General features: G+C 37.4%; 1 protein-coding gene across 1 annotated transcript; it reads right to left on the minus strand.

Moving 5' to 3' along the window:
• Positions 1-492: 492 nt before the first annotated feature.
• Positions 493-26,219, minus strand: zgc:194930 (uncharacterized protein LOC557813 homolog). Its single transcript, XM_024287364.2, has 3 exons — positions 25,923-26,219; positions 7,715-7,768; positions 493-1,956 (listed from the first exon to the last, which is right to left on the minus strand). Exons 2-3 carry the CDS (start codon positions 7,744-7,746, stop codon positions 1,242-1,244), a joined length of 747 nt encoding a protein of 248 aa, XP_024143132.1. The 5' UTR covers positions 7,747-7,768; positions 25,923-26,219; the 3' UTR covers positions 493-1,241.
• Between the last annotated feature and the right edge of the window lie 491 nt (positions 26,220-26,710).

Below are 26,710 nucleotides of genomic sequence, written 5' to 3' on the forward strand. Positions count from 1 at the left end.
AACACATGCTAATTGAGCAGTCTATGCTGACACACGCTGACGTAGCATTTTATGATAACAAATGCTGTCTTAGCAGTCTATGCTAACACATGCTGACTAAGCAGTTTAGGTTAACATTTCCTGTCTTAGTAGTCTACGTTAATACACACTGACTTACCAGTCTATAGTAACACACAGTGACGTCACAGTCTATGCTAATATGTGTTGACATAGCATCTACACCAACAATCGCTGGCATAGCAGCCTACGCTAACACATGCTGAATTAGCAATCTATGGTATCTCTCACTGAATTAGCACTCTATGCTAACATACTTGCTAATTCTGAGAAGAAATGTGTGAAAAAACATGAAAATGAAAGGATTCAAATACGTTTGACTTGTGTAATGTTCTCTTAACAATGCTGCCCAACACTGAGATTTACCAGTGATAAGCTAGTAAGTTAGCTCACTGCTATCCAACATTCTATCATTTGATAAACACAGCAGGAGAATAAATGATTACACACAACTTTTATTGCACTTGTATTAACTTTCTCAACACAAATACATTGAGTGGAAAAGATTTGGCGGGAGAACAAGCGGGAAAGGGCACTCGCTGTGAAACTGAAGTTGAACTTCATTAATTAAACAGATCATTTCTTTCACTCGTTCTCATAATTATGTCTTCCTAGCCTCAATTAGTTCATTATTAGGCACTGAACTAATGTCACCGACCAGACGGGAAACACAAGGTTTGACCTACAGGAGGGGGAAAAAGACGAGAACCGAAGCTCTCCACTGCTGACCTTTGTGGAGCTCTGGCGGTAAAAGGTCAGTTATGAAGCGAAACTAAAATCAATGTTGCAGAGAAACACTTACAAAGCATTATTTTAAAAATGTTTGAGGGCTGATTTGGTTTCCGTTGAAATCAGAATGAAAGGATATGTAGAGAAGTGTCTCCTCCAATCGTCCACAAATGTGGATTCAAATGATTTGAAGGAAACCCTCTGTGGTGAGTTTGAGCACATTGGTGGTTTTCAGGACTGTGGAGTGTTGAGCACACAGTGTAAAACAGCCACAGGGGCTTTTCAGTCCACACTGGTGTCTCCTCAGTCTTTATTCAAGCCTTTGGAATGGAAGAGCTCTTCATAAGAAAGTAGACGTGATGTTCTTTCACATTTATAAAAATAGTTCCAAAATAAATCTGTCTAAAAGCATTTCTTCATTTTCTCCGGCTTCAATTTTGAGTCAAGTTTTCCTGCTACTCGGAGTCCTCTCCAGCTGTGGCTGCTTCCAACGCAGCCAGAGCTTCAGCCACCATGGAGTCAGTGACGCTCTGCACCTCCTCCTTCTCGTGTCGGACCTCCTCCTCATCCTCGCTTTTGGTGACTGAAATCCCGCTCTCCTCGGTGGAAACGTCTGAAGTCTTTGGCGGAGTGAGGCCGTCCCGCGTGCCGGCCGAAGACAAGCTGGTGGTGCTGGTGTGGATGTCCACGGATAAGACGCTCCCTTCGTCTCCCGTGTCTCCCATGTACTCCGGAGTCCCGCCCACGCCCTCGTCTATCTCGTCGACCGAAGAGCTCCTGCCTCCACTCTTCCCCGTGGGGCTGATGGAGGAGTCCCACCCATTCCTTTGCGTCTCTGCGCAGCTCCTCTGACGCTCGTACTCTTGTATGCTGGGGTAGATCGGCACCTGGCTCGACCCCCTGTCTTCCCATCGCACCTCGGGTTGTATGATGTATGGCCCCGCCTCCACGGGGGGAGCGCTCCCTACGGCGTGCAGCCTGTGGTTGACTTGGTTGTTGTCAAACTCCAGTTTTAGCGTGCTGTCGTTGGACCGGCTGTAGCCCAGGTTGTGGAGGCCCTGCTTCTGTTTGCTGAGGCCCCCTGCTGTTGGGTGGTGGGACTGGTAGAGGGAGTTCCCCGAAGAGTCGGCCTTCCTCTCCTCCACCGCCACGGAGGGGTCGTAGATGTAGCTGTGAGGGAGAAAACACAATCAGGTATGGAGCTACAACCATGAACTGGTCTGTTTAAACTGTTAACAACAGAGCAACAGTGTTTTTAACTATTGTAACTCTTCAATGGTTTACGCCATTAAGGTAAGTTTAGTCGATTAGTCACGGCTATGTCGACTACTAAAATAGTCAACGACTAATTCAATAGTTAAACGACTAATTTAATAAAACTAATTTAGTTAAGTTAAATTAAGTTAGTTAAAGTTAGTTTAAATTAAGTTAGCTAAAGTTAGTTCAAGTTAGTTTAAAGTAAGTTGGTTAAATTAGTTAAGATTTTGTTAGACTAATTTAATAACATAACTTAAGTGCCGCCATGATTAGTCAATTAGTCACGACTATGTTGACTATTAAAATAGTCAACGACTAATTTACTAGTTAAACAACTAATTAGTTGTAAAAGTTAAAATAAGTTAGTTAAATTCATTCATCTTCCAGACCGCTTTGTCCCTTTTGGGGTCGCGGGGGAGCCGGAGCCTTACCCGCCCGCTGATGGGTGAAGGCGGGGTTCACCCTGGACAGGTCGCCAGTCCGCCGCAGGAAGTTAGTTAAAGTTAGTTTAAATTAAGTTAGTTAAGTTACCTAAAATTTAGTTTAACAACTAATTTAATAATTTAACTTTTAGATGACTATTAAAATAGTCAACGACAAATTCAATAGTTAAACGACTAATTTAATAAAACTAATCTAGTTAAACAAGTTAAATTAAGTTAGTTAAAGTTACTTTAAATTAAGTTAGCTCAGTTTAGTTTGACGAATAATTTAATAACGTAACTTTAGCGCTGCCACAATCAGTCGATTAGTCACAACTATGTGGACTATTAAAATAGTCAACAACTAATTTAATAGTTAAACGACCAATTCAGTTAAACAAGTTAAATTAAGTTATTTTAAAATAAGTTAGTTACATTTACTTTAACAAATAATTTAATAACGTAACTTTATTGCTGCCACGATTAGTCGATTAGTCATAACTATGTTGACTATTAAAATAGGCAGCGACTAGTTATTTTTTATTCTCTAAACTACGGTGTGCGCTTTCTAATGTTGTGTCTGCCATTGTCTTTGACACACATGAACGGTAGTACTAATCCTGGTCAGCAGTGATTTCATAGGAAGTTATAGAAAGACTCGGGTACCATAGGATTTGGACACAACCCGTCACTGAGGGGTAACCGTCAAACCTTTAGCTCTAGAACTTATCAGAATATTATCAGAATATGGTGGCCAAACAATAACTTAGTTGCACACGCTCTTAGCAAATTCATAATTCATATTGCGATACATGGTTCACGATACAATATGTATCGCGATATATCCCAAGACCGTACCAGAACATTTTTTTTTACTAAATTTTTTTTAAAGACTATGACCTAGAAAAAACTCTACCTGAATATTAATACACCTTTTATTCATTTTTATTTATCTCATATACATGTTGCTTTTGCCTACAAATTCATGCTGCTTTTCTTTTGGTAAATTAAGAAATATTTGTTCTTATAGAGTCACCATTTAGAAAACAAAATATTTTTCAGTGTAAGAAAAAAATAAAACATAGAATAAATGTGTTTTAAGCAATAAGGTTCTGAAAGTACAACTGAGAAAATATTCAATACTATCCAGTACTAGGAGTCGGGGGATTAGGCGGAAAACAAAAGAAAGACGCTGACAAATCGATACAAGTATTTCCAGATAAAGTATCGCGCCACATTGATTTTTTCCTACACCCCTAAAATTTAGAGCTACCAATTGACCATCGAGGAATGAGGAATTCATGAGGTCAGAGTGCTAACCACTACACCACTGTGCAACCCGAGGTGGAAACATTTTTTAGACTCTCAAAGTCTAAAGATGTCCTGAAGTATCTTTGTACTCTACTGTTGCTGATCTAATGAATCTCTGCTAATCCAAACTTGGAGAGCCTCTACAGAAGACCATCGGTACTCCTTATTCACAGGTACGGCATACATGTTTGAAGATGTCAGTCTTCCCTGCTGTTCTTCACTCCCACATCCGTTTGTTTTTGTCTTCCACATGTCCAGCCGTGTGACCCCAGCAGAGCGTCGATCCACTTCTCAGCTCTCCAGGAGATCAATCCACAACATTCTCCTCTCCTCCAGCGTCACAGTGAAGCCTCAAAGATCTGCTGCCGTCATTCTTTTTTTATTTATTTATCAATTTCATCATCTTCCCTCCAGCTCTTTCCAACTTCTCCCTTTCCTCGTGTATCTCACCACCTTATGCTTCCTTCTGTCCAACTCTCATAACCCAAACAAAAAACACCCGACACCACTCTGGAAAGGATTAATCGATTAAGCCAGAGGACGAACACACAAACACACACAGCCCAGCGTCTTTGCTTCACTGCGAGGGGAGAGCTGAGAAAATGAGTGTTTTCTCTTCCTTCAGCTCCCGTGTCCTTGCTGTCAAGGTGAAATTTGAAGCGCGCTTTTAAAAAAGCGCCAGACGTACAAGAAAGGAAAACAGCATAAAGCGTGGAGATCCAGGATAATAAAAAGAAAAGAAAAAGGATTTTCATTAGTAAAAGCTGAATAAAACTACTATTGAAAGGGTTTCTAAAACGCTAAACCGGCAGTTGATCTGTCAGGTCACATTCTTTCAACCTCTACTCACTTATTTTTAGCAGTTTGGTTGGTAAACAGAACTGTTTATGGATCTCACGCATCATCTTGAGCATACAGCCGCTAAGAGTAGCTTTTAAAAACAAACTGATGAAAATTGAGTTTTTAACATGTTCTTGTGGGATTTTTCTGATGATGGAGGACATACAAGACAATTAAGATACGTTATTATTTACTTATAGTCACTAAAGTGATTCTCCTGCGCCTTTCCGAGCGTTTTTCGGCACGTAAAACTCAATGACACTCTCTGCAATTTCAGCAATCTTAGTATCAAAACGTTAATTTTTTTTCCAGGTTTTTCGGCTAATTTTGAGTTTAGCTAATATTTTAGCATTATGCTAGCTGTTCTGGACATTAAACACTTTCCCAGCTTTTTCACTTATTTAGCTTTTTGCTAATGTTTTGGCAAGCTTTCAGATTCAGCATTTTCAGCTATCAGCTCTGGCATCTTCAGCGGCCACATTCACACATACATTATCGCAGGTGATGCTATAAATCTAATTCAAATAGTTGTAAATAAGGGGCAGATGAAATAGTGCTGCTTGAAAAAGATTGTATTTGTGATGTACAAAATTCGCCAGGCAAGCCACAGGCTGCCTGCTTCACTTCATTCTGATGCATCCACTTGTAGACAAATGGATCCTTGAATGTCTTTGTTTTTTCTCGTGGTATCTGGTATTTGGCTCAAAATTGATCGGCTGGATAGCACCAATATTGTCACCTAATGTTTTGGGATGATGGGATAACAGCTGAGGCTTACTTCCTTGCCAACAGTCCTATCCCCAGAGCTTAGTTATGGGTGACGGGAAGGGGGGCAAGGTTGAACTGTGCAAATGATCCCGCCCACAACTCAGAGGTGAATTTCTAACGAACTACTGCTGCTCTGCAGAAGATCTTTCCAAGAAAACTAAAATTTTTAAAATAATTTTGGCCCAAAACGTCACAATCATAAATAAAAGACCACTGGGATCGCTTTTACTACAGATCAAAAAATGATCAGTGTGACTTTAAAGAAGGAAACTCTTTTGTCAAAGACAAAAAAAATCTGTGTTTTGAAAATGTTCCAAGCGGGTGAGTTCTAGCTGTTGACCTCGTAAGCCCTCCCCCTTCCCATGCCACTAAACTCTGGCTAATCCCAGAAATGTGACACTCCAGACAATTAAGGAGGTATGCATGTGTGCCACAAGCATTCACTTGGTTCCATAGCTAGGAATAGTGCAGAAAAAGAGTGTGAAGGTGGTGGTGGGGGGATTACAAGTCAGGCCTGCACAAGTCTCCTCATTAATCTGCCATCAGAATGTGGTTTCCCCGCTCTGTCTCATTGCCGAGCCCTGACAACGATGCATTGTGGGCTTTTAATGAGCGGACACTTCGGCGAAGAAATACAGTAACCAACGGCGATGGCTATTGGCATATTGACTCACGGTTCGTGCTAAAAGCCGATGTGAGGCTGGCATTATAAATGGACCTCTCGCTGCACATCAGGCGAGAAAAGAAATCATTATGGGGCCGAGCAGACATTTGAACTGCGGAGCGGCGCTGAGGAGGTGGATGCAGCGCCCAGCAGCAAATTCAAATTCACAGAAGCTGGTTAGATAACATTTGAATTCTTTTTAGTTTCACTCCAATACAGATTTGTGACTTTGAAAACCAAAGAATGAGAAACGTTATGGTGATATCAACACTTTGCAGATATTTTATATGGTTTTCACAGAATCACATATAAATAAGGAGTTGGGAAAGATATATGGATTAGAAAACATCTCTAATTTAACCGTTTCCAAATAAATCATTTAATCAGGATGCTTCTGAAGGACTCTTCTTACAGATTTTGGTTTATGGAGAATAAAAGGAAAAGCTGGATTGATGATATTAATCTTTATACTTCACCCAAAGCCTTAATTATAGATTTAGTCTTTTTTTTTTACTCAAACCTTCATTTTTTTTTGCTTACACTCATCTGGTTGAAAGCAGTAGTTTATACTACCATGACATCTCCAATTGGACGTGAAAATGCAGTTCAGGTTCACAACAGCTGCTACTCTTAAGGTCTTAAATTGAATGGAAAACAAAGCTAATTTGTGTTCATGGGAATGTTTGACCTGGTGGAATGGTTGAACTGATCAGAAGTTCTGGCTCAGTCTTTACTCTATCATCCTAAATCAGTCGGTTGAAGGAGTGCAGACCAGTCAGGTAGTTCTAGGTCAAATCTCAGTGCTCTACTGTGCACTCATGTTGGAACAGAGTTGGTCCCAAAACTCTTCCTACAAAGTCTTTGGAACCTGAAATTGTGCAAAACGTCTCGTTGAAGCATCCAAAGTTCCTAAGACTGGAACTAAAAGACTTTTTTAACATCATTATCATTTTTTCAATGTTTAACACCCCTGATCTAGTCAAAATAATACTTTTTTTAAAATCAGGTATTTAGATTTCGTTAGAGATCAACTATTGCAGTATAATTGGCAGGTGGGTGGAGACAAAAGCAGAACAGATTCTTACTTTTACTTTGATCCTCCCAATCGGCTATTTAAGCTACATTGTTGAGTCGGGTGGAGTAGACGTCAGCAAACATGACCGGCCCAAATCAGGTGTTTATTTTTGCCTTTTTAGAATTGTGGGGGGGCATCAGAGATTATTGTTCCTCTTCATTTGTAGTAACCCTGACTTTGGAAGCTGTTGTTGCATGGAGAAAATCCCCAAACTCCTCTGGGTTCCTGAGAGAGACCCATTCTTTCTTAAATATTTACAGAAGGAGTCTGCAGGATATGGAACGTCCAAAAATGAATTCACAGTTTTGAGACAAAACTTTTAACAACACAGAGAACGATCTCCAACAAATGCTGGTTTTTATGATGTGAAGGAAAATCCATTGTGCGACTGTCTCGCTCTAATTTATTCTTTCCAGCGTGTGAACAAACTCACAGGAGAGTCCGACCCAGCTGCATCACTGCTCGTTTTTCCAGCACATGAGCAGAAAATAAACTGACTCGACAAAAACAAACTAGTTAAGCACACACACACACACACACAAAGGGAAAATTACAAACAAACAACTATAAGAGGAGGAAGTGACTTCTCACCTCTTTATCATCCGGCAGCATTGGCACCCCATTTGGCCGGTGGTGTTGGTGGAGCTGTGGAGACACGTTAGCACAGCAATGAAACTTTAATCACCCTCCAAAATAGAAAAGCCTCACATGCTGTTTTCAGAGGGTGACATTTGCAGTCAACAGGTAAAGGTTACAGATTCAGATGCAGGTCTGTGCGACGCCCCAACTCGGAGGCTGCTATTGATCTTCTGCTGTTGGTGACATGTAAAAGCTTTTTTTTTAATGACGATTTGTATATGTTTACGCCCTTGGTCTGGGCGGTGTCTGGTCATGAGGATGAAAACGGCGTCGGCCGATAAAGATGCTTTCTCCATCCATCACTGTTGTGTGTGAGTCTATGCGTCGGATGGGAATGACCTTTTCTCTCCTGTTGGTGCGTTTCTCAAGGCTTTGGCATTTCATCGCCCGGGTAAATAATTAATCCCCGACTCTTAAACGGTTTTGTCTGAAAGTAAAGGAGAAGAATTGACAGGAGACGACACAGTATCTCCTTGTGGATTGAAAGGAGGGATTTGTGCCTCCTAAACAAACGTCTTGTCTTTGATCCTGTGAGTCTACATTTTCCCTCAAGTTCGATTTTTCGAGGGTGAAAGAGATTGTGGATGTTTGGGTGACAATGATCCCAAATTTCTTTATTTTTTTCTCTTTATAGGTAAAAAACCCAAATATGTTAAAAATGTATAAAAAGTTTTTTTTAAAACATTTTCAAAACAAATAAATCCGACTATTTTTATAGAAAAACTACAAAAAGTGATTTTAATATTCTTGTCCTAAAAGATTTCAAATTTCACACTTTGTCATCTAATTTAGAAGAAAAAAAACAATTCTACTTCTAAGATAAAAAAAAGTCAAATGATACGAACTCTAACATTGGAAGTTGATTTTTAGAAACAACAAAAATTACAATTCTGGGACAAATTACAGATTTGCAATAATCTAAAATGTTGAAAAACCATCTGAAGAGTTTGAACTAAATGGATCCTCCAGATCTGTACAAATAAACAGATTTGATCTCCATTGCAGGAAATAAAAGCAAAATAAAAAGGCTCTGCATCAGAATCCAATGATTCACACTGATTGAGTAAAAGGTCAAAGAGTTTTGGTTGGTTATTTCTGTGTTCCTGGAGACATCTTCGGTATTAAGGGTAAAAAAGAGACTACACAGAAAGAAGAAGACTTGTAGAAGTATTAAAACTGTTTGGTCCAAATAAGCAGGATTATGATTAGATTAGTCAAACCCATAAATTATCTTACATAAATGTAATGTTCTGAGTTTTTATTTCCACATTTATAGTTGTCTGAAGTGACATACTCTGCATTTTAGTTCTAAATCGTTGTTTAAGTCGTTACCTTAAAGTTTATGTTATTATTACAGACACATTAGTATTTATGGAACATTTTATTTTACTGTCGCAAAGGATGTTAAAAAAAATATACATAAAATTATATATAATGGGGAAAACAAAAAGATATATTTGTTTACAAAATAACAATATATGATAGGTTACTATGGTAAAATATTGATTATTGCAATATTTTCCATATTGTGATACTATCGGTATCGTCAGTTGCATGGTATCGTGATTTACCCTGAGATTCCACCCCTAACCACCAGAAATACAACAGTTATTACTTAGTGCAGATAAACTCGTCACTCACCAGAGGATTCAACTAAAACTGGTACAAATTACAAGTAAAAGTGTCTGAATGGCCACGGCACACAAAAACAGTTTATCTTTTGAACACATCAAACAGTAATCAATAACAATAAACAGATTCAGTTTGATTCATTTACTTTTAGATAAAAAACCCTGAGACATATAAGTCCAGGACCAATAGAAGACGTGCACAGAAATCAATGACTATCAGGAACTAATGTATTTGAAGTATTGTGTGCTGGGATATACATCTTTCAATTGGTAGCAGCATCCATTCATTGCTGTGTCTCTATCCCTTCCATTTATTCTGAAGCATCAGTGCAGTTTGACTTCATAGATCTTTTATGAAGGTAGTAATGAGCTCAGAGGTCCAGGAGAGGGCCTGTGGGACGAGTCAATCTGGATGTAAAGAGGTCATGCTTATTTATGTGATGGTACACCGTAGCAGAAGCTTTACAAACAAGCATATCGTTCCCACTCCCAGCCCTCCTCCTTTCCTTTCTTCTTCTTCTCTTTTTTTGTTTTACATTATTTGTGAGAAGCTGCAAAGCTTGACTTAGCTCTCCCAAGACGTCTAATTATCCTCCTCCAGGTCTGCTGCCGCACGCAGAGACACAAAAGAGTCCAGAGCCGATGTGGGCGTCATCATCGAGGGTGCAAAAAGAAATTCTTGCATTTCTATGATACTTTGAGAGTGAAAATTTACCACCAGAAAGACTTTTTCTTAAGGTTAAAATTGGACTTCCTCACTTGCATGAAACAAACAAATAAGATAAGCCTTCTATCCTCTACTTCTCACATTTAATCAGGTCAATAGTTTGAAATTCTCAAACATTTTGTTTTTCAAACAGTCAGGAAGTAAAGACTGCCTCTTCTGACAGCACCAGCTTGCTTATCTCCCTGTTTTCTGCAGCCATTTTCCCCCCTTTTGCATTATGTATGTTGTGCATCCTCCAGATATGTGTTTGTGGCTTTATGTTCTATACACCCTCAGGGTCCCCCGGTGATGTCTCGCAGAAGCTGCTTGAATCCTTGTGAGGAGCATTGTCAAACTTTGGAGTCTTTTGCTTCACAAATCCGTCTGCGTGTTTGTAGAATAAAAGCTCCAAAACCTTAAGTGGCTGGAACCGAACAGGCCTGAATTAATTATGAAAGGGAATTCATTAAGGTTCTTCCTTGTTTCAGGGTAGATGGGGGGGAAAAAAATGTGTGCAGAGATTTTTCCAACACCGCATCAATGGGGAAAATGAAGCCAAAAATTGCTTGTTTTAAAAAGGAATGGAAGAAAAGTGGTGAGATAAATGTTTTTAAAGATAATTTCTGAAAGGGTTTCAGTAATAGAGTTCTAGGTCTATGCTGTAGAGGTCCAGTTACATGAGGGGTTGAGGATTTTTGGGTTGACTTAAAGGAGCCCCGCATCTAAAGCAAGGGTCACTAAACTACGGCCTATCTCTACATTTGGCCCGCCCCCTTTTTCCCAAATCTGGCTTCGAGATTGTTTGCTAACATTGCTAGCAAAATAGTGTTTTGCTAACAGTGTTTTCTGTTAGCAAAAGTAAACAAACATACTGTTGTGGTCAAAATTTTACATACACTTGTAAAGAATAGAATGTCATGGCTGTCTTGAGTTTCCAGTTATTTCTACAGCTCAGATTTTTCACTGATACAGAGATTGGAACTAATATTTCTGTCCCAAAAAAAATCATGAGGATTGGTTCTTTAATTCATTTATTATGGGTCAAATGAAAATGTGACCAAAGTTGCTGGGTCAAAAAGATACATACAGCAATGCTAATATTTGGTTATATGCCTCAAACATCATGATTTTTTTTTTTTTTTTTTTTTTTTACATAGTCTCTCTTTAGTAGAAAAACTAAAAATACACAGTATGGGTTTCCATGTTCAAAACTACACTACACAATTTTTTTGTCTATTTTTGGGCTCTACGTATAAAACGTGTGACTGTTGAATGCGTGTTGAAAGTTAAACCAGTTGAACTTTGACCAATCAATCAGGAACTCAGATTTGGTATTAGCATGTTGGGAGCATCCTTTTGAATTCACAGAGGTGCCAATCATTTGAAAATTGATCATGAACTGATCTTGTGGTTTGAGTCCGGCTGGAATTATATGGCACCATGTCTTTCATACATCAGAAAAAAGGGTGTTCTTGAACACACGTGTACGTTTGTGTGTAGCTAAAGGCATAAACCATGACATTTTAGTTAATATAAGTAACTTGTTCTTTTAGTTTTTTATAAATGTATTAAGATACAAAAGGACAATGTTTTGTTTTTCTTGAGAGGCACATAAAAAAAGATCAGCTGAGCCCCTCCAGTCCCAGAGTTCTGATTCGACTCCACTATCAACGCGTGATTTTGTTTCATCTGTGTGCCAGACATTCCCAACAGCAAAACAGTATTAAACAACAGGAGTCTTTAAGAAGCTGCTACTGCGATTACTGAGGAATTTGGTGATGCAAGAGGAGCGCCCCACGAGAACCCACCAACCAACACAACGCAGGGAGACACAAAATACAATCAACAAAGCACCAATACAGATACTTCTTAAAAAACATTAATGCTGTTCTTTGGGTCATCTTTTTCCTGTAAATCTAACATTTAGTTCATTAAAATAAATGATTTTGTGTTCAAACAATTGGACTGTTTAATTGACTTGATAATTCAAGGTAATTCATTTTTATTGCTAATAAAACCCAAAGACAAAAAGAATCCACACCTAGTGGTTACGCCATGAATTGCTTTGGCCCCGCCCACTTTTTTTATTCAAACCAGCCTGATGAAGTAAGTGAAGGATTTCGCTGCATAAAAAAAAAACAAAAAAAAGGGGGGGGGGAATTTATCAAGTTGATTAAATAAAAGACACAAACGCTCAGATCAGTGACCGACAAATAGACTAAAACTAATGGAGTGAGTCGAATTAAAAAAACCTGTTTTCAAATACTTAAAATAGAACTCTAGATTTTTCCCACCTACAATCATTTTTCTATCTTGTGGCCCTTAAAGTTCTTTGTTTTGAAAACTATTGAAGTGAAGAAAACATTTTTATCTCAATTAAAAATATAATGTAAATCCAAAGCTAACAGAGTTAATGTTCAGTTCTTAAAATAACTGAGAAAAATGTTGTTTTGCATTTAAATCAAATTTAAAACTTAACATTGTTTAAAAACGTTTAACCTATTTAATGTTTTTTTTATTTTTAATGTAATTTCATTTGAGGAACTGTTCTAATTTTATTATAATCTTTCTATACTATTAACAAGTTTTTCTTTAAAACAAAGAAATTGTAGGTTAAAAAAATGGTTTAAGACATAAACGCTAGCCTCTATGCTTTTCTACTCTAGTTTAAAATGTGTCTTTTACATAAAAATGTGTACAGAAAAATGCAAATGAAAGATTTTTTTTCAATAAATTCACCAAAATGTAACATTCTTTTCTTGTTGCGTGTGCAGAAGCCACAACATTTATTACAAACACAAGGCGTGCGTTCAGGCTTAGGTCAAACATACATAGATCTCAAACACAAAGACACACACACACAAAGACATTTTAATGGCTGGCTGACCAAGTCGGAAAAATCTCGTTTGCATCAGAGAGGAGATATTTTCCACATTTGCAAGGCAAAGAGTGTCCTGGGGTTGTTTAAGTGCTGACAATGTGTTTGTAGTGTTTCCTCCTTCAGACTACAGCATTGTGCTGCTGCTCAGCAGAAACAGCTTAAAGCCATCTCTACTATGAAAGGCAGGATTCTCTGTCTAGAGACAGAAACCACAGAGTGACTCTATGCTTGCATCACACGTGTGTTTTTATGTCTTTATGGCCCTGTGACGGGCCGCTGATCCATCCCAGACGTCACTTTGCTTGCGACGGATTTGTGAAGATAAGGCCGACGACAGAGAAAAAAGTTAAAGACAACTCCCAAAACACTGACGTCACACCTTGAGGATAGAATCCGCCTTATGATAAAGTATGCGGGAGTCAAACTCGACGTCACCTGCTCAACAGCTTGAGCTAAACTCAGAATAACCCCAACCAAAGAGCAGCGATCCCAAGATTACAGCAAAGCTTCAGTAAAGCAGCTGAAAAAGATCAGAAGGAAACAGTCCAGTTTGAGGAAAACGTCTTTAGAGTTCATGCATTCTTTTAAACCTAAAAGACCCACTGCAATGAAAATCATCTTTTTTGTGTTTTTAACATGTTCTTGTTGCATTTTTCTCCTAATTGAGGACCTATACAAAAGAATTTATGATTAAAACTGCGTTTCTCAGGAGTTTATAATTCGAATGATCCAAAAACCGGATACTTGAAAACTCTGAGTAATGACACAGAACTGAAATGTCTCCTCTCCCTCTGAACAAGGAACCCATACACATTTTAAGTACAGGCTCTTTGTTTTAACCACACAAGTTTGACCAATTTTATCACAAAAAGCCCATGAGTGTAGTTGTGGCTAATGCTTTACTATCGACAAGATTGTGACATAAGGTCATAGTATAGCATCACCCGAATGTCACAAGTGTGAGCAACTTACAAATACTTCACAGTACACATACCACTCACATGACAATGGTGCATTTCATTTTCAACAAGCCTTAAGGAAACTGCAAGAAACGCCTGTACTCCCCTTAGGATTGTTGTAGACCTCATGTAAGGTCTACAACCCTGCATAGACAACCCAAATACCCACAACCACTACAGGTGCATGTGACTATAGACAAAGCAGACATTTTCTCAACAATAGAGAGTAGACAATGAATTCATGCAGTATTGGTTCTGGAAACACTCCGATTCCTTTATGGGTGTGTTTTTAAAGAATAACAAAGGAATAGGATAGACTTCACTGTCACTACAGAGAAAATCTATCAACAGCAGTTACAAGTACTACAGTATGTAAGGTACGAATACAAGATATACAAAGTAAAGAGCTCAACAACTAGTGCAAATATATACTTTTTGGCAGTTTTCTTTAGATTATGCATTAAGATAAAAAGCATGATCCTTTATGCTTTTTAACCTTGATTGTAAAGATTAGAATAAAAATGGCAGTCTTCAAATTTAGTGTTTTCTTTTGAAAGAGTATTTCCTGATAATGAAGACTTTTTAAATGTGTCTGGAGTATTTCAAAGACTCCCAAAGTGAATTTTCTGTTAGATTTTTGAATCTGTGCTGCTCACTGCACATAAATAATAACTGCTTGGAGGGGAAGGGCTGTGTAGAGCGTATCAGTGCACTTAAAACATAGAAAGTGAGAGTTTAAATGGTATCCTGTCACTGCTGTCAGCCTCCTAAAACCCTGAAAGTTAGCAACAAAAGGCAGCAGAGTCTCTCATCCGAACGACCAATCACGATCCCTCACTGGAGACTTTCCAAACTTAAAATGAGATCACAGATTCAATCTGCGCATCAAATGACTATCATTCATTCACATATTGGCCATTGTTGGCTGGCAATAATAATGCCTTATCTGCTCCCTGTGCCATTCAATATGTAATATATTGCTCCTGTTTTTTATGGGAGGAAAGCTGGCAGGAGGATTACTGAAGAGGAGGGACATTTAGGAGCTGCCGGCTTGGCCGACCTCCCATTCCTCCTCTTACCGGGTTTCCTTTGGAGGAAATTGAAACGTTTCATCTTGGAGAAACAGGTGTAATGAAAAAAACGAGATTGCTGCGGGACGTCTTCTGAATGCGGTATGGATTGAAACCCAGAGGAATGCCTGTGGAATGACACGCAGGAAACCCCGCTGGAGGTGAGAAGCCTCGTCAGGAGAGAATCTAAAATGGACATTTTTTTTTAGGAGAATTTAGATGTAGATATATATATATATATTTTTAATTTGAATGAATTGAAACGTGTAAATGAAAATACTACTGGGACTTCAGAATATCAAGAGCAGTGATCTTGGCGTGGAAAGAAGGCTGTGGGTACTGTCCAGTGACTGTATATAAGAACTGGACCAAGTGAGTTTTAAGTCACCTATAAAAAAATGTTTATTTCCAATGAAATTAAGTAAATTCAGTCGCCATTTTTTTGCAATTTGAACACCCAGACGATGTCAGTATGCAGTGATTGATTCAAATTGGTCTTAATCATCGTTTCTATAGAAACCACTTTCGCCAATCAGGATTGATCTTAATAAGGATAGGATAATCTGTCAATCAAAATTTTCGAACGTTTGATGCGGGATATCTGATTGGTCAGTCTGTAACTTGAAAAAGTTTCAATTAAAAAAAAGTGATAGTAAAAGCTGTTTATGTCTTAGAAGTCTATGGGATTTTGGCTTCTTGGAGCCAGCGAGCACTTCCTGTTTGGAACTCCAGGGGGGAGGAGTCACCCAATCCAGTTCTCATACAGTCAATGGCGTTGACAAACACAAAAGTTTCTTCCTGTCTTCATGTTTTAATCAGTTGTAGCATAACTATAGCAATCACATTTTATTAACATCTGACTGTTTTTTGAAACATCTTTTTTTTTTCCACAATAAAAAATTCACCCCAAAAAACTGAATAATAGAAGAAGAGCCTCAGAGGAGAAGAGAAACCCCGAGCTCATTTTAGATCTGTTAGGTTGATAAATCATTCATTTTATTAATTATACACACAGCTTTCAAAAGGATCTGAAGAGGCCATCCAGCTGAATGAGAGGGGGGGGGTTTATAGAAACCAGATGTATTTTTCTAATGTCATTCTGCATCATACAAGTGGATTTCCTCCTGATCTTTATAACATCATTTAATAATCTTTAAATTCCCTGAGGTCATGAGTGTCTGTACAAAATTAACAACTTTCAGAGGAGTCCCCAACATACCACCTTTTTTGTTTTCCAAAGAAGAAAAGCGAGGATACCACAAGACAACTCCTTTTGTATGATTGCATTATATTTATGTCAGAGTTTATTAAGAGGATATTGATTTTGAAGGATGCAGCACCCCTTCTGTCATGTATTAAAGCAGAGATGGGAATCACAAGTTTTCAGCCAAGCTGACAGCCATGTACATCTATGGGTAGTGCTGCATTGTTGCCGTGGAAACACAGCTTGTAATAAAAAAAAAAAAAATTTAAAATTGAACATATGACACCACGCCAGCTTGTTTTTGAAACTTGTCTTCCCTTCTTTTTTGCCAAAAACCTTTTTGTGAGACTGAAACTAAAGCGTTATGACAGAACGTAACCGTCCAATAAAGAATTTTTAACAGAGGGTCAGCTGTTAGTGACCTGAGTTGATCATTGTGAAACTTTTTAACACTACAGGTTCTTTCAACTACAATAACTCAATAGTTTATGCAATTGATGTACCTTAAGCAGATTCTGCAGTGGTGAACGGCTTTTTGCTGATATACAACACTTTACAATAATGAAGTGTTTATGTAATCAATTTGCGCTGGTATACAACACTTTACAAAAATAAGTACATATGAAGATGCAGCGGGAGGCAAAGCCACTTTTCTCCATGTCAGAATCAGCATACATATGTTGATTGCATAAATGGTCAGAGACACTGTATGTCAAGAAAGCGTGTTATTAAAGACCCACTCAAATGAAAATCATCTTTTTTGTGTTTTTAACATGTTCTTGTAGCATTTTTATCAAAGTAGAGGAGCTATATAAAATAATTTATGATTAAAATTGCATTTCTAAGTACTTCTTTATTCAAATTAGGAGCAGATGAAAAGCAGATGCTAGAAAATCCTCAGACTAATGACATAATAAATAAGAGCGGGATAATAAATAAGAGGGGGATAATAAATAAGAGGGGGAGGTAGGATATTTCTAAAATAAATATTGTACAAATTTTGGTTGCAATTGGTTAGGTTACCTTTTATTATTTACGTAAAATTGCAAAGGAGTCAGCTTTGACGTTCTAAACAATAGACACTGGAAGCAACTGCACTTGAACGGTGATGTGTGACGTCATGGGAAAAGGGTCTATTCCAGTTCATGGGTTGGGTTCTCCATCAAAATACAGTAAAATCAATTTACTATAACTAGTGATTTAAATGAAACAAAATTGGAAATTCTTATAAAAAAATAAATACAAATAAAGCTGTGATTTTGGCCTGAAATCCAGTAAAACTGTATTTTATTAAGAGATTAAAACACCTTAAAAATTAATTCAAACAAACATGAATTCAAACATTTTTTCTGTTTGGGATTACTTTGGAGCTTTTTAAGACTCGTTCTATTTATAACAAGAAGCACTTTAGAAAAATAATAGAATCAATCTAAAAGTATGTATTTGTAAAGCTAGAAATGCTCACACAGTATGGAAAAACACTTGGGCCTTAGAAAAGCCTTGTGAAATATGATAATGTTGGTTATGTGATCTTCAGACCTTAATTCCGCCTTAAACACACAGGTACGCCCCTCAACCGGCCTGAAATGATCTCATTCTTGCATATCTGATACCGCCGTTTTTTTGTTGTGTCTTTGGAAGACTGAAATCTAACCACAAGCATTGCTGAAAAATACTGGGCTGGAGTTGCTGGTGCAAACACTACACATAGACGGTCTACAAAAATAAATACAGGTAGATAAGGTTTGAGGACACACAGCTTTAGTGACACTGTGGGCTTCATAAAAGATGAGTTTCGCTTTTCCGCTGACTGTAATGGAATGAACTTTCCGTGGAATTGTTGCCTGAAGTGTGGACAAGAATATCTCCAAAGAAGCTGAACAAAGAAAGCCAGTCTTTCACAGATGATACGCTGCTTTAGGGTCCAATCACCCCATGGAGCCCTTAAACGCTCAGCTTATATAAGCGGTGTGTCACGTTATAAACTGTACTTTATCCCTTAACGCAAACATGGTGGAGATCAGAGGTCATGTGTACGTTTTGGTGTGTCAGGAGGACGGCGACACGGTCAGGTTCTCTTGGATGACATGGGACAGGCGTGGTGAAGAGAAAAGTGGGCTAACTGGTCTGACATCCAGCTCTTTGTTGGTTTTCATTTCCACTTCGTCCTCCTTTCGTTACCCTACAGTGAAATTAGTCACACCGGCTTTCTGGAATTTTAGTCGGTTCAAACCAAAAACAAACAAACATAAATATCCAGACGATTTAAATGACCTTGAGGAATAAACTAAAGAAATCGCAAATTCTCAGCTAATATTTAATACCCCTAAACGTCTGGTGTCGCAAATATGCAACAAACCGATTTGGCTCCTAAATTACCTAAATGTGTAGCATCTACTAGAAAGCAAAGCTGGAAATAAATGCAGGTGTTTAGTTAAAAGCATTTTTATGTGGCGCTTCTTTAAATATTAAAACAATTTCGTAAAAAATGTGCTGCAAGAGAATGTTAGAAATGGAAATGAGCAAAATCCAATAAAAGAAAAACTCCAATCTAAAGTAACAGAGAACTCAGGCCTGATTTAGAGGCGAACCAAGCAAGCAAATTCGTGTCTTGGTTTCTTTGCAAGTGAACTTTGGTGCAGTTTAACCAGAGTGTGAATGCAGGCAGACTATACATCAAACTATACTAATCCATCTTAGGGCCACACAAAGAAAGACAACAACACTCACATTCGATCATATGCACACCTTAGGGACAATTTTGACTCAACAATTTTGGACTTTGGGAGGAAGCCGGAGAACATGCAAACTCCACACAAAAACGTCCCAGCTGGTATTCAAACCAGAGCCGACTTGCTGTGAAGTACTAGGTGGAAGTCTCATCTGATGTCACGACAAGCTGTACGACATTTGCTCTCCATATTTGACCCATTCCCTGAGGATGTAGACCATTGACAGTCTATGAGAACTGGACAGATGATCCCCTCCCCCATCGCGTTCCGACTGAATTGACTTCAGGCATTTTCTACAGCTGATGTCACTAGTGCTTTGTCCATCTCCTTATACAGTCAATGCTAAAGACACAGCTGTGTTCAAGAATCAATTGGTAGTAAGTTTGCTATTAGCTATAATTTTACAAATCCGTTAAGAGTATCCTGATGTAAAAGCACTCTAACATAGACAGTTTCCCTAACACCTTAAATGATCAGTATCATTATAATATCTGGATGAGGAACAGTGTAATACTGAATTGTGGTTCTTTCGTTTCTTACATATTTTTTTACAAAATAAGTCAGCCCTGCAACCATTTGGAAATCATTCTTTAATGAATTGGACCACAATTCTATTGTTTCATGTTGCTTTTGATTCCCCAAAAATCCATTAGGGTTTTGCAATCTGGACAATCTGCTGCACGGCGCTCTTTCCTTCTGTTTCAAGTCTTTCTGTCATCCTGTGCAGACACAGATGGCAAACTGGAGCTGCTGCTCCGGTGAAATCGCAGCCGTCATAACCTTTGCAGACACGATTCCTCTTCCTGCTCCGTGGCCTCCTTTCACAAACACACCGGCGCCAGATCGGGCTGGGAGAGTGACGCGATGCCTCGCTGTCATGAGGCGGACTTGTAGTGACAACTGTGACTGCAGTGCCATCCGCGGTCTGGCAGTTTTAGCGTGAGTGTGACAAGTGAGATAAAAACGGCCATTTTATCACCTTAATGCTCAAGCCTCAGTCTCTAATAAAGACGCAAAGAAAGAAAAGCCACAGAAATCAGATTGGAGCTAAATTGATAATAAAAAAGCTGAATGTAGTAATAATAATCATAGGGTGTATTCAGACTGGACACATTTGGTTTGCTTCAAGTGAACCCTGAAAATCCGGAACACATTTTCTGTCTGAATGCACCCAGGTGGACTCTGGTCCAGGACCAGGAACTGTTCTCTGACCCATCTTTTGAGGTGGTTTTGGTTCATTTCCAATCGGACTGAACTCTGGTTAGCTCTGAGCTTCCTCTGTCTGAATAGGCTCCGTGCTCGGAGTGGAACAATTGGACTAAAACGGCGATAGTAGCCAGGCACTACCAGATGTAAACAGAGCTCCGTGAAATTTGTTCAAATTAATACAGGCTCATTAAAACAACTTTTAATGTGACACACATTGCTTCTCACCGTTTCCCCAACAACCTTTACCTTCATACCCGTTGTCTCCTTAGCAACCGTCTTGCCGCACACCTCTATTGTGCCAAAGTAGCAGTAAAAAATGTTGACGCTGATGTAGACGTTTAATACCGGTCAGCAAAATATAAAGTTTGAATAAGTGAACTATCCCGACAAGGATTGCAAAAAGAAGGACTTCCATTATTCTTTCTCTCATTGCATTGCCCCGCTCTTGTAATTCCTGGCCAATGGCTGAAGAAACTTTAAATCACGTGGTTTTGTTTACAAGGTTTGGTCCACAACAGAATTGTTCGGTGGACGTCAGTCTGAGTAAAGGTTCAGGACTCAATCCAGACCAAATTAAGCAGACTCGGTCCAGACCAACGAACTTCTCCAGTCTGAATACACCTCAACATGAAGTAGTCTTTTAGCAAGAAATGTTCAAATATTAAGAAACTATGATCTTTTTGGAATATTGCACAAAAAAAAAAATAATGTACTGATTTCAAAAAACAATTAGGAGAGTAAAAAATATTTTTAAAGTACATATTGCTATTCATCCAATAATGCCCTCACAGGTGGATACGGCTGTCTGGCATGGTTGGACAAACCGTTACAGGGCAAGCAGGAATTGTCCAGATTGTAGACCACCAGGTGAACTTGTAGAGTTCGAGTGGTAATGTTCATTTTTTCTACAAGCCTGCTGCAAGCTACAGGTTTTAGCGAACATTTATACAATACGCAAGGGTAAAGTAATGGTTCCATTTTCGTGAAGTCCCTTAAGGAAACTGTAAGACACACCCTCTCAATGACTCTTCAAGGGCCCAGACAGCCCAAAAGTGAACCCCCATATAGTTGTATATGACTAATGCCTAAACTGTCCCTTTAAGAGCCTTTATTTAGCTCCTGTGCTCCTAAAATCCAAACCAAATGTGGGTTTTAGCTGCTACACCTCACCTATCACGGGCAGAAGACGATGAGCAACCTGGCCTGATAATGCGTGACACAAAGGAACGGGGAAACTTTCCATTTGATTGATGATATTTGGGGAACTTTTTCAATTACGGCTCCGAGGAAGAGCCCGGGAAAACTATTAAATGAGTGTCACTGCGCTGACAGAAGCCTGAGCGCCTCCACCATGAAATGTTTGACACTTGAGTTCAGCTGGCCGGCCTCGATGCGGCTCATTTGACTACGTTGATAAGATAAGTGCGCCAAAGGTCAGTTGTCATGGCAGTATGTTTATACAAATGTAAAAGAGTTTCCTTTTTAAAGCTTCGTGATTTGATTGGAAATCACATTTAACACTTCGCTGGTCCTGCTGAAGCAGATTTATAAGCTGCATCTTAAAAACAAAACCTAAACATCTCTAAAGACTGTAATAGTCAGTTCTGTCTGCTCTGTAATATTGAGGCCTACGTCTGTCAACAGTTGTCTGCTTACAGGTACTAGTTAAAAATAAAATATTATATAGTCATTCTATAAAAAAGCAAAAATGTTCATATTTTTCCTTTTTTTTATTTAATCGAAACCTTTAGATAGGTTTTAGGTTCACTGGCTGATTAACACTATTAGTATCAACATTGTATCTTTTATTGATATTTCTAATTTTCTAAGACACAATTTGGGGTTTTCAATAACAGGAAACTACAAATAAAAGCTGGAATTCTATTTCCATGTCATCCAATTTTGGAATGACTGGACAAAATATAAAATAATCAATAAAAAACTGATTTTTTTTTTTTTTAAAGTTCTCCTTTTTTTAAGGTGTTCCTCCTCCATCAGAAGCACCGATCTGTACTTTACAGGTAAAAAAGTCTGCTGAGTAGCTAGGAGGAATGCTGCTTTAAATTGGTTCCCATCATGAAATTAGAAGGAAGTTTATATCGGTCTTCTCAGCATTTTATTAAAAGATATAGCAGGGCTGACTATTACAGCTAAAATACTGAATTTTATTGACAGGTTTCTTTTATTATTTGACATAATCCTGATAAAAATCCATTCATTTCTTATATTTTTTTTAAAAAAATAGTGTGTTATGTTCTATAAAGCTTTTTTCATATCACTACCAAATAGTGATGCAACCACAGTGAAACTTTCATTTAAAAAAAAGCATTTTTTATATTTATGACAAAGAAAAAATGTTCCCAGGAAAATTCCACAAAATTGGCTTTTAATGAAAATTAATTCCCAGATTTAAGGAACTATCATTACATTTTCTAAACTAAAATCCGATTTATCCCATCAATGATTTTTTTTTTTTTTTTAGAATTTCTGTATGCTGCCAATCATATTAATTGTTCTTTTTGATGTGTTTAAAAAAGACGATACAATGTGCAGCAAAGGTTTTTTGTTTGCTTGTTCGTTTTAGATGTTATTTTATTAAAAATTAGACTAAAAGATTTTCCATCAAATGTTTTAAATTTCAAAAAGATTTTGTTAACTTTCCTTTCGGTGAATAAGTATTTCACATTCAGGTTTGGTGAATCCACTTTTTGTGGTTTTGAAATAAAAAATATATATATATATTTTTAATTTTGTGCAGCTCAAGACCTGGAAAACAAACAGACAAAAAATCTTATTGTAGCAAAACCACAGATTGAGGTGATTTTGTAAACATACTTTTTTTTTTAAGAAAATGAAACATAATTGTATTCGTATAAAGCTGAAATGACTCCGAAAATGTTCTAAAAAACAAATTTGTTCTCTAGATTTAACTGATTTTATACTCTAGTATGTGAAGGATGAATCTTTATATCTTGATCGGATGACAAAGCTGCTATTTTAGCATAATAAACAACAATTATAGCAATTATTATGATTGTGCAAACTGCAGCAGAAGACTTTCCGTGCTTGTTTTCAGTCTTCCTTTCACATTGCAGCTGATTAATCACCCAAAACAATGACTCATCACAACAGCCAAAAGTCTTATTATAGCATTCATTAGCCTGACCTTCAGCGACGGAGCTCCTGAGCCGTTAACTAGCGCTCAAGTTCTCTTTTCTGACTTGTGAAATGATGAAGTGGATCATTAGTTTTCATTTTCAAAAGTCTCCTATTGGAAAATGGGATGTCCTCTTTACTGATGTCCGTGATCATGCTTTTTTTGGGGAAAAAATGAAGTAGTAGGGCAGAGTATCATTCTCCAGGACAGTAAAAGTCTTCTTTTTAGTCACGTTTTTATTTTAAAATCTTCTTGTATCACAATTTAAAATACACATTTTTCCAACTGTAGCTATTTTCTACTATTCCAAGGCCATACATGCTCAACAATAACAGTTCTCAACTCTTACAAGCAAAATAAGGCTTGGCGATATAGAATTTTTTATATCAAGATATGTTTTTTTTTATCACATTAGGCGAAAATTATATTTATCACAATTTAAAACAAATAACTATATTTGTCAAATTTGAACACTGTGGCTCAAAAGAGAAATATGTAGTCATTAGCAGATTGATTAGATTTAAATATTTATTTCTTATCATACTTTAAACATAACAGATGCACTGGAGGAACTTTATGTGGAGAAGAGTACAAAATAAATTCAGCAAAAGAAGAATAAACATGACTAAGTTTACACAAACGTAACCAAATGTTAATTTCGGACCCTACAAAATAAAAGTCTATCGCAATAGACTCATTTTTTTTATTGAGGAAAGGTTCTATCGCAATATATATCGTTATCGTTTTATCGTCCAGCACGCAATTGCAAAAGTATAAACCTTTAGAATCCCCCCCCCAAAGAAGTTTTAATAGCTTTAAAAACTACAAGAAAATATAATAAAATGTGATTTTAAAATGGAATGAACATATTAACACAATAAAAAACTGTAATAAGATAACAGCGAAGGAAATTTGGAGATAGAAAACAGCAAGAATTGCTATTAATGAGACTATTTTAGTGTTTCCAGTTGTCTAATAACCTTAAAACCCTCACATGTGTGGACATCACATCTCGGGTTAGATTTTCAAAATAGTAAATATCAAGTAGTAAATTCTGCTCATTTTGGGGCCCTGGATCAAATTATAGCTCAGTTTTTACTGGATTAATTATTAGTATGCACTTTTAAGCCCCCCAAAAAAACAGCCTTTTTTAGGACATAGTTTCTGCAGAGCGGCAGTAGTTTATTAGAATTTTGCTTTTTAGTTATGGGCAGGACCCCCTTCCCCTCTCCATTGCTGAGAGCTCTCTGTTTACATTCTTTTCTCGCTAGCTTACAACTCCTCACAACTTGAACCTAACATTAGCGATGGAAACAAAATTAGCAAAGAATATTGGAGCGGTTTTGAGCCAGATTCTAGCTCAGACGAGAAAAAAGGAAGACGTGCAAGAATCTAGTCAGAAAAGAGAGCTAGTGGCCCACCCAACATATATTCTACATCACAAACAGCACTTTTGCTCCTGCCCTTACAACCATCTCCTGATTTACGATTTGAATAAAGAAAAACTCAGAAATTTGATTTTAATTTTCTTTATCATCAGAAAAATGCCACAAAACATGTTGAAAACAATTTTCATCAAATTTAGGCGCTATTTGAAGTAAATATGTGTTTAGTAGAATCCTTCATAAATGAAAAAAAACATATATATATTTTTTTTATAATTATGTCACCCAAACATATTTCTTAACCTGAAAACCCCTCAAGTACCCACTCAATTAGTAAAGCTCTGGCATTGAATCTGTTTACTATTTGTGGCATGTAAACAACAGCATCCATATTCCAGCTGCACAGAACAACACGCGCTCCATCTCAGCCAAACAGGATTTGCATTCGCTTTAAATGCTTTTTTAATCAGTAACCAATGGGAGGAGTCCTCCACAAACACAAGAAGAATAGTTCAAAGAATGATTCAGCAAAGGTGGCTTTGATAGGAAATCAATCAATTAATAAATAAATATAACAAATTGATAAAAAAAAAAAAAAAAAGTTTAAAAAACAGTGACCTACAGATCAGTGACTGGAGGAACATGTTGGATGTGCAAACACAAACCAAGGCCAAGCCAGACCACTCCTCCATGCAGCTCCATCCCATAACGACGCCGCCTTCACTCATTAACCAGCGTGCACTGCGCTCTCCATGGAAATTTTCAAGCCCGACTCTTGCTTATACACCTGCTACACTCAAACACTTAAGCTAACAGCGTCAATAAACACGTCATTACAAAGACTAAAAAAACTTCCCCGCTTTTATCTATTTATTTTCTAAATGTTATTGTTGCTTTGCGACATGTCGTAAAAATGTTATTTTTACGCTTTACTGTTTTGGAAACCGAATTTACGCCCCTATTTTCGTAGTAAAATTAGCTAAAACGCTTTAAAGCTAAAAAACAACTCCTACCTCCATTTTTATTTTTATTTTTTACATTTTTTCCCATTGTTTTGCTTTTTTGAAAGCATATGCTGACACACCTGTCGCAGAACCAACAGCAAATAAACAAACAAACAAAAAAAGTACAGTTTCAAAGACAAAATGTTAGTAGCAGCCTTTTTATTATCTAAATGAAAAATAATGATTATAACAACAAAGAAAAGAAATACAGTTTGAACTCACCTGTCGTGCTAAATGAAGGTGTGGCACACGTTGCCCCAGGTATCAAAAACACACCGATGTCATTTATCGTCTCTCTCTTCCGGTCCCTTCTCGGTGTTAAAGAAACAAAATAAGAGTTTCGAGTAAATAAAATGGACGCTCCTGTTAATTTGTTGAGCTAAAAGTTGTTTATACGACGTGGAACTGAGTCCCCTCCTCGGTGACTCCGCTGCCCCATGTCTCCTGAGTGCACGGAGAACGGCTGATGGGTAGTTTAGTTAGTCTGGGAAACTAGTGAACTCGATCAAGTCGGAGGAATGAAGCAATTTCCGGTTTGACCCTTCAAAATAAACTCCCATCTCCTCGATTTTTCATTCAGATTTTTTTCCCAGTAGCTTTTAGGGAAAGTATTTTGTGGACATTAAGCACAATCAAATATTATTATTAATAATAATAATATAGATAGACAATTATTATTTTCTAAACTGTATAATGCTTTTCCTATGAATTTTGTTTTTATATCTCTTTTTAAATCAAACTGAGTTAAATTTGAGGTCATACAATACAGTGCTTAAAACAAAACAAACTACACATTTTAAATAGAAATCCCTAGAAAAACGTCTGTAAAATGTTTTACACTAATAAAAGCTGAATGAGGCGTAAAACTATCAGTACAATTATTTATATAATTATTATAGTCAAATTTAATTATATTTATTTCGTTATTTCTTATATATATTTTTTGCTTTATTTATGTATTTGCCAATATTTAAAATAAATGTGCTTATTTTTGTTATATTTTGAAATGT

Source organism: Oryzias melastigma, linkage group LG18, assembly GCF_002922805.2.
Source record: "Oryzias melastigma strain HK-1 linkage group LG18, ASM292280v2, whole genome shotgun sequence".
Lineage (NCBI taxonomy): Eukaryota > Metazoa > Chordata > Actinopteri > Beloniformes > Adrianichthyidae > Oryzias > Oryzias melastigma.

Coding starts and splice junctions, on each gene's coding strand:
- zgc:194930 (XM_024287364.2), bottom strand. CDS start 7,746: ATGGGGTGCCAATGCTGCCGGATGATAAAGAG. Junction 1,957..7,714: donor TGCTGCCGGATGATAAAGAG/GTGAGAAGTCAC, acceptor TCTCCCTCACAG/CTACATCTACGACCCCTCCG.